Source organism: Salmo salar, chromosome ssa07 (assembly GCF_905237065.1).
Source record: "Salmo salar chromosome ssa07, Ssal_v3.1, whole genome shotgun sequence".
Lineage (NCBI taxonomy): Eukaryota > Metazoa > Chordata > Actinopteri > Salmoniformes > Salmonidae > Salmo > Salmo salar.
In genome coordinates, this window is record NC_059448.1 from 52,454,024 (window position 1) to 52,472,251 (window position 18,228).

The following is an 18,228-nucleotide window of genomic DNA, read 5'->3' on the forward strand; positions in this document are numbered from 1 at the left end:
GAAATACTGCACTGATGCAATGATAATACTGTATGTATCTGACTACCACAACAAAATACATTTAAACCTTCCAATAGATCTGTAATAGGCCTATCATTGTCTAAATAGATCATGTATAATGTAACATAACATGCAGTGTTCACACAGATACACATTCCTATGATGTATCATATTTTGTCCTCAATTGAACTACTGAATTTGAAATAAACATCAAATATCTGAAGGACAAAGCAATAAACACATTCCATAACATTTTGCTAGCCAGAGGTACTTTTTCAATTTATCACTTTTGAGAAAGCGAGGCTCTTTTCCCATTTCCCTGCACAATCTGACCTGAGCTTTCAAGTAGAGGGATTATTCTACTCCCAACACCTGGGCATTACATAAACAAGCAAGTTGTGAAATACTACGGAAGTCCTCTAGGACTTAATGTACAAAACCATATTTTCAAGTATGTCAGTTATAGAGCAGAAATGACAACATTTAGCAAACTACACTGCTGATCAGTTTCAGAGAGAGAATGCTATTGGAGGAAGGATACCTTCTACATATATATAAGTGACAGACATTCTAGAGTAACATACATAGAGCTTAAATAGGAAAATATATCTTATATAGTGATTCCAACGCAGACACAATCACATGCATTTAGAGACCAGAAGAGACCCAAATGAGGGATTAAACACCAAAAGACATCAACATAGACAAATACAAAATACAGCAATTACATTCAGTAAAGTCAACTTGTCCTTTGTATTGAGACCAATACATCAAATCAAAGGAAGAGGGAATGAATACATTCAGAATAGACAATAGATGAAGAAACCAGTAAAGACACAGATAAGACATAAAGAAAGTCAAAAGTCATGGGTGGTGCAGGTGGGTGGTTCATTGGGTGGTATATTGGGTGGTATATTGGGTGGTATATTGGATAGTTTATTGGGTGCATACAAGCAGAGTCAGTTTGAAATAGGAAGAAAACAATTCTGAACTGATGCCGTTGTTGTTTACCTTCGCAGTCCGACATGGTGCCCTGGAGGTCGTCCATCAAGACGTAGCCCCGCCCCCTCGTTGGCTCTTCCCTCAGGTGCTGCTGCTGCTGGGAGTCCTGCAGGGAGAGGCACGAACCAAACTGGTCCCGTGAGTCGGCCGAGATGGGTGGCAGGGGCCCCGCCGATGCCCGCGCCATGCCCATAGGCTGGCCCACAGGACTCAACGGGCTCTCCTCCTCAGAGTTCTGCGCCACGATGGGGATGCGCCCCCGGCCGCCCTGCACGATGGGCAGGCTGGTGGGCTTGGCACGCCCTGATGGCATCTGGTAACTATCTGAGGCCGCCTCACCGTCCCCCTTGAGCCTCAAAGAGGAACTGGATAGGTCCCGTTTGAGTGAGAGATCCAGGCCATAGACGGAGTTGGGCCTAGAAGAGGGCCGTGACCGGCTGCCACTGGGGTAAGAAGTCGAGTCCAAGGCCAGGCTCTGGCCGAAGTTGAGCGAGCCAGCCAAGTTGGCACCCAACGTGGAGCCCAGGTACTTCTGCTGCTCTGCAATGTTCTTGCGTAGTCCAAAGGTGATCTCGTCCTGAAGGAGCCGGCTGGATCTGGGAGAGGCACTAACGTTACTGGACCCTAAATAGCTGGTATAGTCTGTCTCCAGACTCCTGCCGTCTTGCATCGAGGAGTACTTGGAGACTTTGGGATCGGTCAGCGGGGCTTTGTGCTTTTGGTACAGCATGGACGCCGGGAGCTGCTTGGCTGCCTGCTTCTCTAGGGTCAGCCGGCTGATGCTGTATTTCTCCGTCTTGGGGTAGTGTCTTTGGGAGTAACTCTGGGAGGAGGAGACACCCGAGCTGGGGGTGCCGTAGTAGTTGTGGGAGAGACCCGTCAGCGGGTCCAGGCTCTCTGTTCCCCCTGTGCTCCTTCGGAACTCCTGCTTCAGCTGCTGCTTGAGGAGCTTCAGCTCGTAGGGGTCATCCATGGAGTCCTCATCGTCTGGGGTCTTTCCATACCCGGAGTGGAGCCTGGAGCTGGAGCCCAGGTAGTCGGTGGAGGTTAAGTCGGCTGCACTTCTTCGCAACAGCCTTTCTGCTTTAGCCAGCTCCTTCTCAGCCTGGGCGTAGCTGGATGAAGCCAGACTCGTGGAGCTCTTGGCCAGCTCTGCCGCATCTTCTAGGAGGACGTAGCTTCGTGGAGTGTGGTGGTGGTGCTCCACGTCTCCATAGAAGGAGTCGGCCGACACGTTGGACATGGGGCTGCCAGCCATACTGCCCCCCACCTCCAGGGCCCGGAGGTCCAAGTGGTTACCGTACTTGTCGTACCTGACCCCTCCCATGTAGGCAGAGGACACGGGGTCGGGCTGTCGGCTGATGACTTCGTACTTTGACGACGCGTCCAACTCTTGGATCAGGGCCGCCTGCCTGGCTGCCTTCTGCTGGAGAAGGAGCATCTGGTGGTAGCTCTGCTGCTGGGAGCTAGACAGGGAGGGGACTGAGGAGTAGATGGACTGAGACTGGTAGGACTGGGGGGACTGGTAAAGTGACTGCTGCTGGTACAGCGTCTGGCTCAGTGGGTACTGGTACTGGGAGTATGTGCCATACTGGGCCTCGTGTGTGGTCTGTGGTGGCACAAAATCATCCAGCTCTGACTGGGGTGCCGTCCTGGGGCGCTCCAGCCCGTGGCTTCCAATCTCTTCATCTTCTCCACTGCCGCGGCCGCTCCGTGTCTCCCGGATGTTGCTGACCTCGCTGTCTGACATGTAGTCACGATCCTCGGCCACGCTCTGCAGGTAGGCCCGCTCCCTCTTCTCCCTCTCCTTGAGGAGGGCGTCTTTCCTGCGGTTGATGCCCATCTCCAGGTAGCGTAGCTTGGCGTCGATCTCCTTCTCTTCTTCGTCCAGCTCCGCCTGCTTGTGGCGGAGCTTGGACGACTCACGCTCCACCATATCCAGCTCACGGTCGATATCCTGCAGGATCTTGGCCCTCGCCATGTTGGTGTTGCGGCACATGCGACGGCGGGCCGAGCCAGTGCTGTAGGCCGTCTGGCCGGCGGCTGTTGCCTCCTCCTCCGAGGGCGGGTTGGGCAGGGTCCTTTTCACCTTCTTGCCGGTGCCAGTTGGGGTGCTGCCCGACGAGCTTTTTCCCTGGCGGAGAAAACCAAAACAAACAAATAGTTATAAAAACGAGAATAAATTGCTTCTTTAATTATTTATACTCAAGCGTCACATTGTGATTTCACACTGAATGGGTACAGCATCTGAATGATGACTTTCTCCAAACCTTTACTACATGGACTAAATTAACTGGAAAGAAGTGTTAAATCTTTCATGATTTCAATTATCTGATTAAATTAATGGATGACTAAAATAGAAGAGCGATCTCTATCCCGGTGTCTCTGTGTCCTGATTACAATCAGGCACGGACAAGAATCTGGTGTCCTCAGAGTGAGGGAAAGCTTATTGAGAAACACAGCATATTGATTGCTGGTGAGTTTCACAGGAAGATACTGTATGTGCCCCTGGCCATAAATGTTACTTACTACCTTAAGAGCAGCCTAAAAATATGTAATTTATTCACATTAAACCCCTATGGATCTGTGGCATATCAATACTTTCCTACAAGCTCAGCTGTTTGTCCACCCCTTGTATGTACAGTATGAGGAGCTCTGTGGTGTGTCACTCAGGCAGAGAACTGATTTATATACCCCGGGAGAGGGCCAGAGGAACAATGAGAGGCTTGATTAAGTATGTATAATGCTTGGCTGGTATACCATATACAGTGCCTTCGGACAGTATTCAGACCTTTTAACTTTTCCCACAATTTTTTTTACGTTACAGCCTTATTCTGAAATGGATTAAATAAATAAAAATCCTCAGCAATCTACACAACCTATATACAGTACCAGTCAAAAGTTTGGACACACCTACTCATTCAAGGGTTTTTCTTTATTTTTACTATTTTATACATTGTAGAATAATAGTGAAGACATCAAAACTATGAAATAACACATATGGACTCATGTAGTAAACCAAAAAGTGTTAAACAAATCTAAATATATATTGTATTTGAGATTCTTCAAAGTAGCCACCTTTTGCCTTGATGACAGCTTCCTAGAGCTGGTCACCCGGCCAAACTGAGTAATCAGGGGAGAAGGGAGGTGACCAAGAACCCGATGGTCACTCTGACAGAGCTCTAGAGTTCCTCTGTGGAGATGGGAGAACCTTCCAGAAGGTCCACCATCGCTGCAGCACTCCACCAATCAGACCTTTATGGTAGAGTGGCCAGACGGAAGCCACTCCTCAGTAAAAGGCACATGGCAGTTTGCCAAAAGACACCTAAAGACTCTCAGATCATGAGAAATAAGATTCTCTGGTCTGATAAAACCAAGATTGAACTCTTTGGCCTGAATGCCAAGGATCACGTCTAGAGGAATCCTGGCACCATCCCTTCGGTGAAACATGGTGGTGGTAGCATCATGCTGTGGGGATGTTTTTCAGCGGCAGGGATTGGGAGACTAGTCAGGATCGAGGCAAAGATGAACAGAGAAAAGTACAGAGAGATCCTTGATGAAAACCTGCTCCAGAGCACTCAGGACCTCAGACTGGGGCATAGGTTCACCTTCCAACAGAACAACGACCCTAAGCACACAGCCAAGACAACGCAGGAGTGGCTTCGGGACAAGTCTCTGAATGTCCTTGAGTGGCCCAGACAGCTCCCAGACTTGAACCCGATTGAACATATCTGGAGAGACCTGAAAATATCTGTGCAGCGACGCTCCCCATCCAACCTGACAGAGTTTGAGAGGATCTGCAGAGAAGAATGGGAGAAACTACCCAAATACAGGTGTGCCAAGCTTGTAGCGTCATACCCAAGAGGACTTGAGGCTGTAATCGCTGCCAAAGGTGCTTCAACAAAGTACTGAGTAAAGGGTCTGAATACTTATGTAAATGTGATATTTCCGTTTTTATTGTAATACATTTTTATGATAAAAAAATTGTTTTTGCTTTGTCGATATGGGGTATTGTGTGTAGATTGATGAGGGATATATTTTTTTTAATCCATTTTAGAATAAGGCTGTTACATAACAACATTTGGAAAAAGTCAAGGGGTCTGAATACTTTCCAAAGGCACTGTCTCTGGATACCGCCCAACTCTAGTATTTATAACCTACTGTAAGTATATATCTTAACTTAATCATCTTCCATTACATTTTGACTATGTCTGAAACCGGTCCCATGGAAACAAGTTGAATGAAAAAAAATGATATGAACACACTTCTATACCTGTGGTGTTTATGAAATTCAAATGTTATGTTTTAATACAACTAGTAGATACTAAACGAATAGCTGTAACCTTTGTACTAAGTCATTTGCAGTATCTCAAATATATCCTGATCTAGTTAGTCTGGTTGGAAAGAAAGAATGTGGAATATCTACCAAGGATACTACCAGTCCCAAATCACATTGAAGAGGCACTGTGCAATGACTCAATGTATGAAATATGAAAAATGGAAACTCTTCTAGAAAATTGCCTCCAGTCTTGCGGGCTTTGCCTTCAAACTAAAATGCCAATATAAATATATCAGCTTTAGTGCAGCAATGCCTTTGAAAGGGCATTCTATGAGAGACTCATATGAATTTAGACAGCAAACTCGCCAAATGAATAGCAAGCTGGGGGCTACATTAGATCTGTATGAGAGAAACGGAACTGCAATAAGACATCATTTTCAGGGCAATAATGGAGTTGCGTTATGACAAGAAGTGCAACCTGGAAATACATCCAAATCTGGTTTCAAAACAGAACAGAAATGCATCCAAATCTGGTTTCAAAACAGAACATTATCCTGGATTATGCTCTACTTTGTTTGTCCAATGTCACAGTATATCATACTTCGAAAAACTCAAACTCTAGTTGTCTTAATATAAAATGACAAAATAAACCCAATTATCTATAAATAATAATATGCATGTGTTAGAGCCCTTTTGTACCGTTTCTCCTTGGGGTGAGAAAACTGACCTTTTATATAAAGCCTGCGTGCCTAAGGGAGAAACTCTATGCCCATTTGAATAGAACACATCACAACTGCAAACATTTATTAAACCAGAACTCACGGAGTAACCGTCGCCATACTGGAAACTGGATGATGCCCTCTCCTCTCCAGTGGGACTCATGGGCTTGGGGTCGGACATGGATCTCTGCATGGCCTTAGGTCCCTTGGGGCTGCCGGTTGGAGAAACTTTGGTCGGATCAGTACTCCCTCTTATTCTCTGTGGGCTTGTATCACCCAATGATTTCTCATAGGACACAAACTCAAGGGATTTGCTCGGGGATATGCAGGGAGATATGGGAGAGTAGAGAACATTGGGGGATTTGGGCGGGGCCTGAAGTGAGGAGGGGTCAGCTCTGAGGTGGCCAGACTGTTCTATCTCCAAGGGCGTGGGCCGTCTCTTGTCTTCCCAATGTGGACTTTCCGAGTCGGAGAGCTCCATCCTGGCGTCCATTCTTACATTCCCCGCAGAGTCTGTCTGTATGGAGATCTCAGAGTGAGCCTGAATGGACATATCGGAAGTCTGTCCGCCTCTGTCCCCCCTTGACGTGCGAGGCCTGCTACGTCTGGCCCGAGCAGGCTCCCACTCCTCCTGGTCCTCATCGTCCGTCTGCACGCAGCTGTCTACGCTCTTCTTGGCCGTGCTTCTCTTCTTCCTCCCCGCCGTGTAGGCTTTATCGACAACACTGTCCTCGTCATCCGTCTGACACCCACTATCCATGATTTTCCGGGCCAGCTCGGTGCCGTCCGGCCCCAGGACGACTGCCTCCTGCTGGCCGTGCCCCAGCAACACCTCCCCCGGGTACATCTTCCGGAACTTCTGCTCCTCCAGTTGTGCCCGGAGCTGCTCCTGGAGCCTCTGGATCTGCTCTAGCTGCTGCTGCTGCTGGGCATAGGTTTCCTTTTGCATCATGAGGTGGGCCTGGCGCTCATCCTCCTGCTGGCACAGGATGGCCTGCTTCATGGACTGCAGCTCTTCCAGCTCCTTCTGCACCAGCATCTGTTCCTGCTCGCGGAAGCGCTGGATCTCCTGACGCTCCCACTCCAGTTCTTCAGCCAACCGCTGCTGTTTGAACTTCTCCATCTCCAGAATCTCACGCTGCATCTGGTACTGGCCCTCCCCTGGCACACAGGGCGAGGACAGGGCCTCCAGCGAGGCGGCGATAGCCTCCAGGGACGCGTCCGTGTACGAGTCCAGCCTTTCCAGGGCCAGGGTGACCGTTTTGGTGGTGAGGGCCGTGGAGGTGGATATGCCATCTTTAGCGAGCTCCAGGTTGAGGGGGACGTCCCCTTGATCATCTGCAGAGGTGGTGGAGATGAAGCTGTTGGACCGAGTCATGGGCTGGTTCTGGAGAGTGGACAGGGATGGCATGGTGTCGCTGGTGTGCATGCCCGCCGACAGGGAGTTGTAAGTGGTGCTAAATATGGACCCAGGTTGTGTGGTGATGGCATAGGGCGATGGGACTGGTACTGAGACTGAAGAGTACACCACCCCATTGGAGGATCTCAGGACACTGCTCGTGCCAAAGTGTGTCCCAACAGCTCCATTGACTCTGGCTTGGGAATATGGGGGGATTATCATTCCTGAATATAACCCTGAGCCTTTGGTGGAGAAGTCCAAAGCTACACCTGTTGGGGAAAATACATCTATTGAGTCCACAAAAACAGGTAGCCTTAGTGGTGAAACATCAGACAGAAAACCATGCTCCATCGAAAGCAATGCTCCATCGAAAGCCATGCTCCATTAAAATAAATAAAAAAGCAACAACAAAAATGGAAAAACCTCCAGTCTTGCCAGATCATGGATGATGTAAAGTCAAAGCAAACAGCATGCAAGCACATGCATCGGTGTACCAAAAAATGATCATAAAGGTAGAATGAAAAAAAAGGTAAAATGTCCATGCAAACAACTCATGAAAAAAAAGAAGTGAACGAAACAACAAAATACACTAAAATGCCACAGGATCAGCCATGAATAAGCAGAGGCATCTCAAAGTGACATTTCAGCGAGAGGTCGGTGATGTCACTGCACAAACCTGCATCAGATGTCTTGGAGGATGTCAGGTCTACTGCACCCTCTGTGGTGCCATGGAAATTGTAACTGTTCTTGCTCTTATAGAGAAAAAGCCCGGCCTCAGCCAGATTGGTGTCGGACATGGAGGGTTTGATGCAACCGAAGCCCCTCATGTTGTAGGGTGAGCGGTCGTATTGGTAGTGGTCGTCTCGGTAGCCGAAGCGGTCTTCGGGCAATGGCGTAGTGGGCTGCTGGGTGGTGCAGCTACCTGTAAATGGCAGCTTGTAGACAACATCACAGCAGACGGCTCTTCTCCCAGCCGTCAGGTCCACGGGTTTCCCATCCTCTTCTATGATCACAGCCGTGACCACTTCTGCGGAGGAAGCGTCGACCGAAACCACGGTGTTGAAGGGTTTGGCTGTGCTAAGGTCCACTGCACCTGCTACTGTCGGCATCCCGCTGCTCAGACCATTAGCCACACACCCTGGGGCAGGGGTAGGGGCGATAGTGACAGGTGTCTGGAATGTCCCTAAGCCTGTACCAGGTCCTACAGAAAGGTTAATCGGGATCTCAGCATTGTTGCTGGTTGTGGGCTGTGCATCTATGGGCCGATAGATGATCTGACAAACAGGCTCGAAGGCTTTGTTTGTGGTTGTAAGCTGAAGGGGCAGAGAAGGGACTTGGGATATGTTGGTATTTTCGTAACTTTGTATGGTGGCAGCACATGTAACTATGGTGATGCTGTCAGTCACTATGGAAACACTGGTCGACTCAGTGCTGAGATTGACCACTGGGGACTGCACTGCACTTGTCTGACGACTGTTGATGTCTGTGGCCAAGGACTGGCGTCTAACATCTGACGAAGACAGATCCACCACTTTCATGGCCGATTCTGAATTCACCTTCATGGTACGAAGGTCTACTACCTCCCCTGGCTGGTAGCCCTGTGGACTCTGTGTCTGTTGTGGTTTAGGTTTCTCCAGTGAGATTGGAACACCGTTCGCTCTTGGGGCTGGAGGTGGGGGCGGCGACCTTTCGTGTCGGACAGACACCATGGTTCTTTGAACTTCTGTCGTCACAAACTGAGTGACCTGCCCTAACCTGACCTCTGGGGGTGGAGCGGATGCTGAAATAGCCTCAATGACATGACAGGAGCTTGACACAACTTTCTCTGGCCCACATATCTCTTGACTTTCCATGGACTCAGTGATGCGAGTGAATGCCAGGGGCACCCTATTTGTGTGTGGTGGAGGTGGCTGTGGTTGTTTCTGGGGTTGAGGATGTGGTTGATACTGTGTTTGAGGTTGAGGTGGAGGTTGGGCATGTCTTGAAGGAGATGCTGGACCTGGACTGGATGGGGCCTGGGTGGTGATCCCTTCCACTGGAGAGCTGGGCTGGGATGGCAGAGTTATAACCACATAAGTTTCGTGTCGATTGCCGTATCGCGGAGAAGTGGGGGATGGGTGACCCGAGGAGTGACCCGAGGAATGACCTGAGAAGTGACCTGGCCTGCTTTCAGCTGTGGGGCTCAGATTCAGGGCTATATCAGCATGGCCTGTGTGGAGGGCAGTGGGTCTTGGACATTGGATGTGGGCAGGAGAGCCATGCTGAGAGACAGGTTTTGGAGCAAGGGGTGGTTTGATGTTTTCCCCTGGCCTGTGGCTGTACCCCATTCCAGCAGGGATGGCTGGCTTTGGAGGAACCGGTGGGGGGACATGAGGCTGTCTTACCGGCGACCCTTGGGCTGTTGTCATGGCAACATGCTCTGACCTGATTATAGCCTGAGATGGCAGCGGAACAGGGGGTTTCCTGGGGTAAACCGATGGCTTTGGCATGGTGGGAGGGGGCAGTGGAGGGGGTTCAGGAATGTCTGCTTTTTCCTGAGACAGAGCCCTGTGCAGGATGGCTGGTTTGGGGGGTACTGGTGGGGTGGTTGACACTACACTGGGGACAGTGGGGGTGTACTGAGGGAGGGTGGGTAAGGGCGATACACTGGCAACAGCAGGGGCTGAGGACTTCATACTAGACAAGTCCATGACATCCTGTTGGGTTATGTCCAGAGGCTGGTCAGCCTGGGAAGTTTCAATGTGGGTCTGTGGTTGGTCTGAAGTTGTTGATGAGGGGACCTTGCAAGCAACTGATTTGGACTCAGTTTCTGCAGCAGCTGTTAAGGGTGTCTGATCAGCTTTAGGAATGTCTGATGAAGTCTTTGGCTTATCTTGACTTTTGGTCTCAGTGGCCTCTTCATCAGCGTCCTCCTCCCCTGAGGAGCACTGTGTAACCCTCAGGTCTGGTATGGGACGCAGAGCCCTTCTGGATTCAGTGCCTTCGAACTCACCACCAGGGGCCGCCCCAGATATATCAGGACCTTGCTGTGTCGGGCTAGTCCCAGGAGTCAGAACTTTCTTCATGAGTTCCTCATACGCAGCCTCAGCATCGAGCAGTGGTTTCCCATCCTTGCCTATAGTAACTGTAACACTCGTGGAGCTGGTTGGCTCAGTGGGTTGCAATACGATCTCTGGTGTGGGTCTTTCTGACACGGACTGTGCTTTTTTCAGTTCCTGCTCCAGCTGCATGAATTCTTTCTTCTTCTCCATCATGTCTTCGTAAACCTCATCTGGAGATCTCAGTATTTTGGGCTGAGCTGGCACTGAGATTTTCTCAGACTTCTGCTGCTGGACTTTCTTTCCATTTTCATCAACAAGGGACTCATAGGCATAATCTTCTATCAGCATCCCACCATAGAGGGACTCTTTCCCCGGAGGGATGTCCACCTTTTCCTTTGTGGGTGTTCTAGCCTTTAGCATGATCTCTTCGTAGGCTTCGTCTGCAGTTTTCAGGGCTCGTTTTTCAGGGCTTTTATTAGCACCTTGATCAGCTGTTGGAGAGTAGAGAGAAACAGATGTAGGAAGTTGGTATACTTTCTGTACTGCTGCAATCTTTGCAGCATTGATCTCAACTCCCTCTGGTTCTGACTCGATGCTGGGAGAGAAATCGGATAAAGATGATCGCCTGAACTCCTCCATCTCTGCCTCTTGCCTCAGCTCTTCTGTCGGGGAGGCATCTTCAATGGGAGAGAGGTTGCTGGGCGGCGTTTTGGGACGCTCCCGCCTCCTCTGAGCTCTGATCTCCTCTTTGTCCTTCTTCGACTTCTTCCCAGAGCCTTTCTGCTTCTCCTGTTCTCTTAGCAGCTCCTCCTCCTCTCGTAACTCCTCTTCCTCAGAAGAGTCTTCGATGGTGGGTAGACCTTGGCCTTGTTGTCTATGCTTCGCTTTCCTGTGCTGTTTCCCCTCGCCACTGTGCATGCGGCTGGGACTACTGCTGTCACTGTCCTCATCCAAAGAGGACAGGGATGTAGGCGATGTCCCAGGGGTGAAGCTGGATGCGTGCAGGCTGGAGGACCCATCGCCCCTGGAGCGATCATCAGGGGAGTTGGTGAGGCTTTCCATCTCAAGTTCTCCATCATCTGACGTACCCGGTATGCGCACAGGGGTGGTAGTCGTGTTGAGCTCGATGGTTCTGAATTGGCGTACTGCCACGACTCTATCTGCCGAAGGCTGTTCCCCTTCCTGAGAGTCTGAGACTTTGGGTTCCGATCCCTCTTTCCATGCCTTGTCAGGTTTATCCAGTGAGAGTTTCCGCTCATCTTCGTCCTCAGGGCTGATGGTGTTCTTCTTGAGGAGCCGCCTGCCTTTTGCCATTGCACTTCTCTCCTTCCCCTCCCCTTTCTCCTGCTCCATTCGTTTCCTGTCATGATCTCGGATCTTTCGCCGGATGAGGTTTTCTTCGTCGGACGGCGAAGCATCCTCGTTCTCACTCATCTCCATGATCTGTTTACGAATGAAGTCTTCGTCATCCCCTGACATGGGACTATCTTTCCCTAAGCTCTCACTGCTGTCCTCCAACGAGTCACCCCTGATGTCTGTTGGCACCAGCAGCTTTTTCTTTGCTGAGGCGTCCTTCTTCTCTGAGAGTTCTGGGTCATCCTCTGTGCTGGGAGATTCAGGTGAGAGGGGTAGCACCTCAAGTTTGCGTCTGGTCTTGAGTGAGTCGGTCAGTTTGTCCGAATTGTCCTTTGGTTGTGTAGCCTGGGCCTCTAGTATGGGAAGGACAGTGCTCTCCAGCTTAGCAAGGTCTGAGGGGCTGGTGGGACTGCTATCCTTGGCGACTGTGTTTTTTTCTCCAGGGTCTTTCAGCGTTGCCTGTAAATTAAAATAATAAAACACAATTATTGTATAATAAATATGTAGATGATAATCATCCATAATTGATCATAAACATTACATTATTTGGAACATTTAAAATGGATATATGAAGATGTATAAAGGGAAGATATTTTTTTTACAACTAATGTCTGTAGATTATTTTACATAACTAAAAGGTCTGTAGAAACATTTGTGAAAAGAGCCCTTCTGACTTGAATCATCTAATTCTCAGCCACTACTGTTGCTACATACTACAGTCACCTCTCCAACTGCATCCACTTCAGCCTCTATTATCCCTTGAATTTCAGGCATTGACTTCTCTTCATTCAGGGGTTTGTCTTCGTCCTGTTTACCAACTACAGGGACTAGGGTGTCAGGTTCTACTACAGGGGCTGGGGCTATAGACACATTTCTAGATACAGTTTCAGATGTTTTAGTCTGCTCTGGTGTTGTTTTGTCTTCTACGCTGCCCTCTCTGTCACTCACAGCTTTCACCTCTGATACTGAAATAGGTTCCTGCTTTTCACTAACTACAGGTGGTGACACAACCACTTTCTCTTTCTCTGGCTGAATGCTCTCAGACACAGAGTCTGTCTTTGGAGTTTGCTCAGATTCATCTTCTTTGGATAATTCTTTCTCTTGCACTGCTTTCTCATCACACACAGTAGGAGTTGGCTCCCTACTCTCAGCTATAGACACCTCTTGTTTATTTTCAGCTATGCTGCCAGCTTCTTCTCCTTCCTGTGTGGGTTTCTCCTCAGAAACGTTCTCAGGGGCTTGTGGCTCACTAGCAGCAGATGATAGTGACGATGCCTCTATAGCTTGTTCTAAGTGCTCTGTTTTGACCTTTTCTTGCTCTTTAGCTTCAGAAGCTGGGGGAGTAGACTCATCCTGGGCTTTTTCAGCCTTATTATCGGCTGTTGGCTCTGGTTCAACCTTGGTATCCACAGATGTCAGATTTTCCTCCTCCGGACCTACACGTTCTGCTCCAGCCTCAGTTTCATCTGTGTTTTTTTCTACTACTGGTGCTGGAGCTTCTACAGCCTCCTGAGGTGGGATCTGATCAACTTTAGCTGATTGTGGTTCAGGTTCTGGGAGCTGTTCAGGGACTTTTTTCTCAAAAGGGGATGGTGAAACTGACTCCTCGGATTTGACTTCTGGGCTGGGTTCAACCACTGTTTCTGACTCTGTCCTTTCGGCATCTCTCTCAGGGCTAACGTTTTCTGGTTCAGCAGCAGGAGGTGCAAGAGAAGCCTCTGGTACTTTCTTTACTCCTGCCTCACTTTCTACAGGCTTCTCCTCAACTTGGGCTGGCGGAATTGGCTCTGCCTCCTTCTCTACAGACTTCTCCTCAACTTTGGCTGGCGGTATTGGCTCTGCCCCCTTCTCTACAGGCTTCTCCTCAACTTGGGCTGGCGGAATTGGCTCTGCCTCCTTCTCTACAGGCTTCTCCTCAACTTGGGCTGGCTGAATTGGCTCTGCCTCCTTCTCTACAGGCTTCTCCTCAACTTGGGCTGGCTGAATTGGCTCTGCCTCCTTCTCCTCAACTTGGGCTGCCTGAATTGCCTCTGCCTCCTTCTCTACAAGCTTCTCCTCAACTTGGGCTGGCGGAATTGGCTCTGCCTCCTTCTCTACAGGCTTCTCCTCAACTTGGGCTGGCTGAATTGGCTCTGCCTTCTTCTCCTCAACTTGGGCTGGCTGAATTGGCTCTGCCTCCTTCTCTACAGGCTTCTCCTCAACTTGGGCTGGCTGAATTGGCTCTGCCTCCTTCTCTACAGGCATCTCCTCAACTTGGGCTGGCTGAATTGGCTCTGCCTCCTTCTCTACAGGCTTCTCCTCAACTTGGGCTGGCTGAATTGGCTCTGCCTCCTTCTCTATAGGCTTCTCCTCAACTTGGGCTGGCGGAATTGGCTCTGCCTCCTTCTCTATAGGCTTCTCCTCAACTTGGGCTGGCGAAATTGCCTCTGCCTCCTTCTCTACAGGCTTCTCCTCAAATTGGGCTGGCAGAATTGGATCTGCCTCCTTCTCTACAGGCTTCTCCTCAAATTGGGCTGGCAGAATTGGGTCTGCCTCCTTCTCTACAGGCTTCTCCTCAACTTTATCAGTAAATAGAGGAGGAGATGTGGCTACAGACTCAACTGCCTCAGTTTGTGGAACAGTCTCTACCTCTTTAGGCTGTTCACTCTCAGCAACTACAGGGGGAGTTTCTTCTACCGCAGGGGGCACCTCCTCTTTTTGTGAAGGCACAGGCTCTAGCTCTGCTGGTTTGGGAGATGTACAATCCTCTACCGGCTCATTAGGGGCTTCGGGAGCTGAGGCCGAATTCTCTACAATCTTAACTGGTGGAGCAGGAGCCACCTTTGGCATCTTAGTCTCCACAGCCGTCTCCACAGCTGAACTCTCTGCTACTGGACCTGTATGTACTGAAGACACCTCAGTTGGAGGCTGTTCAACAGTAGTTGCTTGAGGCTCTGGCCCTTTAGGTTTCTCCTCCTGCTCGGTGACTGCAGGAGGTGTAGGAGCTGTCTCCTCAGCTTTAGGTGGATGGCTAGGTTCTTCCTCAATCACCACTGCTTTCCCTTCCTCCTCAGTGACTACAGGAGCTGGCGGTACAGGCTCTGGTGATTGGTCAGGTTGGACAGTAGTTTCCTGTGTGACCGTTTCAGGTGTTGGAATCACCTCTGGCTCTACCGGCTTAGCTTCCTCTTCAAGAACCTTCTCTAGGATGGGCTCCTCTTTCTCACTACCTGCAGAGAGAGACGGTGAGATCTGCTCTGCTGTAGACTCACTCTGCACTGTATCTGGGCTTGGAGTTGGCTCGGGTGCAGCCTCAACAGGCTTTTCTGACTCATTCTCTACAGGGGGGGCAATGACAGGCTCCTCTACAACTGCAGGCTGGAAATCTGATTCTGCCTGAGTAGTGTCGGGTGGTGACTGTTCTTCTGTAACTTTCTCTGGCATACTCTCTGGATGATTCACTACCGGGGCCTCGACAGCACTCTCTGCTACACTCTCTGGCACAGGCTCATCCAGTATAGTCTCAGATATAGCTTCCATCGCTTCAGCCTGCTCTGGGTCTTTCTCCACTGCTGAGGCTTCGACAGCACTCTCCACTACACTCTCTGTCACAGGCTCATCCAGTATAGTCTCAGATATAGCTTCTATCGCTTCAGCCTGCTCAGGGTCTTTCTCCACTGCTGAGGCTTCGACAGCACTCTCCACTACACTCTCTGGCACAGGCTCATCCAGTATAGTCTCAGATATAGCTTCCATCGTTTCAGCCTGCTCTGGGTCTTTCTCCTCTGGGACACTATCAGAGGGAGGGGTGGCATGCTCAGGTGGGATGGGTGTGGTGTCTGTGTTTGCAGACGCAGCGTCTGGTGTTTGGGGCGGGGTGCGTTCTGTTACTACCTTGGACATGGAAAGCGTCTGGGTGTCTTCCTTTGCTGCTGCTGCTGCCTCTGCCTGAGTAACTGAGGGGCTTCTTGTTAATGGAGAGGCAGCAGCAGCAGCAGCTGGGGAGGCAGGGACTTTGGCAGGGGAGGCAGGAGGGGTAGGGGTAGCTGTGGGTAGTTGCTTCTTCACAGGAGATGGTGGAGGGGGTATATCGCCCAGCTGGCCAGAGAGAGCTCTTTGGGTCTGGCAGTTGAGACATAACCATTCTTTCTGTAAGACAGAAAAACAAAGAAAATGTTAGTTATTGTTGACCTTGTAAAAATGCTCACTCACTCTAATACATAGTTGTTGTAGTGGATGATTAAAATGTTGACTTTAATTAGTAATTATGTTTTATGATCATTATTAGAAAACTGGACCCACGGTTTTGTAACACTTGGACTATGCGTAGACACGGGGCCAGTGTAGCCTATTCTAGTTCAGGCAAGCTTTTTACATTTATGTAACTTAACAGATAGTCCTTTCATAATGCATGGTAATGGCACAGAGGTTTACCAATGCATGTCAGAATGACTCTGGCAGCGTGTGCAGACATTCCACAGCAGAGCCAGGGTGGAGGCTGTGTGTGTTTGTGTGTGTCTAGCTGACCCATCAACACAAAACGATTTTACACAGTGCATCCATCAGGATGAACACATATTAGGCCCTATGACTTAATGACACAAGACCATAACCCCAGACCACTGCGCCCCTTAGTCCCATGTCCTAAATTCAGCATGATGTACAGTATATTAGGGATGAGCAACTGTTGGCCCACGGCCCCCCTTTTGAAGGCCCTCACATCAATTTCCACAAAAATATTAGTATTATTTTTTAAATGTTACCTTTATTTAACTAGGCAAGTCAGTTAAGAACTATTTTTGTTTTACAATGACGGCCTACCGGGGAACAGTGGGTTTAACTGCCTTGTTCAGGGGAAGAACGACAGATTTTTACCTTGTCTGCTCGGGATTCAATCCAGCAACCTTTCGGTTACTTGCCCAATGCTCTAATCACTAGGCTACCTGCCGCCCCATAGTACAACAAACATTTGGAACTAATTTGGGGTCTCAATTTACTGTTGCAAGCTAGAATAGTAGAATACACAATATGCCGTTTGGAAATGTGGTTGTGCATCAGCAGTTTTTCTGTTGTTATGTCAGTCACTGATAGTCAATCAATTAGCCATGTAATCAAAACAATTTAAGATTGCTAAGTTAGTTTAGCGGCCAGCTATCTAAACTTGTTATTGTGGTCGAATGATCGGCTGTGGGGGCCCCCATTTGATTTTGTTTGTCAGTCTCACTCAGATCATATTAAAAACAGCTAATTTTCATATAATTGCATGAAATTAGTTATAAAATTGCTAAATGTTCTCTCCGCCACTTGGCAAAATGTGTAGAATTGCAGCAAACTTGCTTTAAAACTGCAACATTTTCTCTACACCCCATGGCAAAATGTGTAGAATTGCAGCAAACTTGCTTTAAAACTGCAACATTTTCTCTACACCCCATGGCAAAATGTGTAGAATTGCACAAAATGTCTCTCTGCTGGGTTCTGATTTTTTGTAGCCCCCACCCCCATCAAAGTTGCCCATCCCTGATCTATGTGTTACATTCCAACCGCAAGCGAGGTTAGCTCAGACCACAGGTCAGTGGAACACTAATGTTTCTGACAAGGACCTTACAGTGGGATGAACTGAAACATCTTATGTCAGACCAATTCAATCTGTCAGTAAACCCAGCTCAAAGGCAGGCAATTAAAAGTGTGCATTCAGTAAACGGTTTATCCTGCGTAGTGCGATGACTTCGGCATTGTTTATTCTTCCCATCCCCCGCTTGGGACCGAACCGGCCCTCTATCTCTGAAAATAACCAGAGTGCATCAGCAAGAAAGACAACAAACCGCCACGAGTACAGCTGTTCAAATCCTTCGTCTCGGAGGGCCTCTAATTCTGTCCTGTCATGGTTATCTGACTCAAGTCGACAATCACAGCACTAAAGAAGTCATTACAGAAGGGCTCCACTGAGAATTGTGGTTTAAGTGTTGTACCTGTTAAGACGGTTTAATATTCGATATCTCGACAAGAAAGGAGAGAAAGAAACGATGGTAAACGTTTGATTCCTAGGGACTCTGGGTCTTACACTGTAGCACACCAGAGCTAATGTAAGTAGGACTAACGATGGAGAGACGTTGTACTGTATGTGTAGTTGTACTGTAAGTGTATTGGTAAAATAACACATCCACGCACCATACATACATATTCTCTCTCTCTTGGGGTCTAGTCAGCATGGGTCTAGCCACCCCTCCAGTCTCCGTTTCAAGTAAACACCCTATTTCCTGCATACCCGTTTTGTGTGCCTCCACAGGCCAGTAACGTGGGTGTGTGCCCTCCTGTGCCTGGCTTAAATGCGGGGCTTATGCTAAATCCATACCAGATGGTGTGAGGCCTGCTAAGCAGTGGTGGAAAAAGTACCCAATTGTCATACTTGAGTAAAAGTAAAGATACCTTAATGGTTGCCTCATAACGTTCTCC

General features: G+C 48.9%; 1 protein-coding gene across 5 annotated transcripts in view; it reads right to left on the reverse strand.

The window, feature by feature from the left end:
• Positions 1-18,228, reverse strand: part of LOC106597326 (protein piccolo) — a 74,318-nt gene that overhangs the window by 26,783 nt on the left and 29,307 nt on the right. For 4 of the 5 annotated variants that reach the window (XM_045722238.1, XM_045722237.1, XM_045722239.1 and 1 more), the window contains exons 4-7: positions 12,520-15,924; positions 8,076-12,255; positions 6,104-7,668; positions 1,012-3,136 (exon numbers count right to left, since the gene is read on the reverse strand). In XM_045722238.1, coding sequence (XP_045578194.1) covers positions 1,012-3,136; positions 6,104-7,668; positions 8,076-12,255; positions 12,520-15,924 — 11,275 coding nt within the window. The remainder of the gene's footprint in view (positions 1-1,011; positions 3,137-6,103; positions 7,669-8,075; positions 12,256-12,519; positions 15,925-18,228) is intronic. The other variant, XM_045722240.1, reaches the window with a different exon arrangement.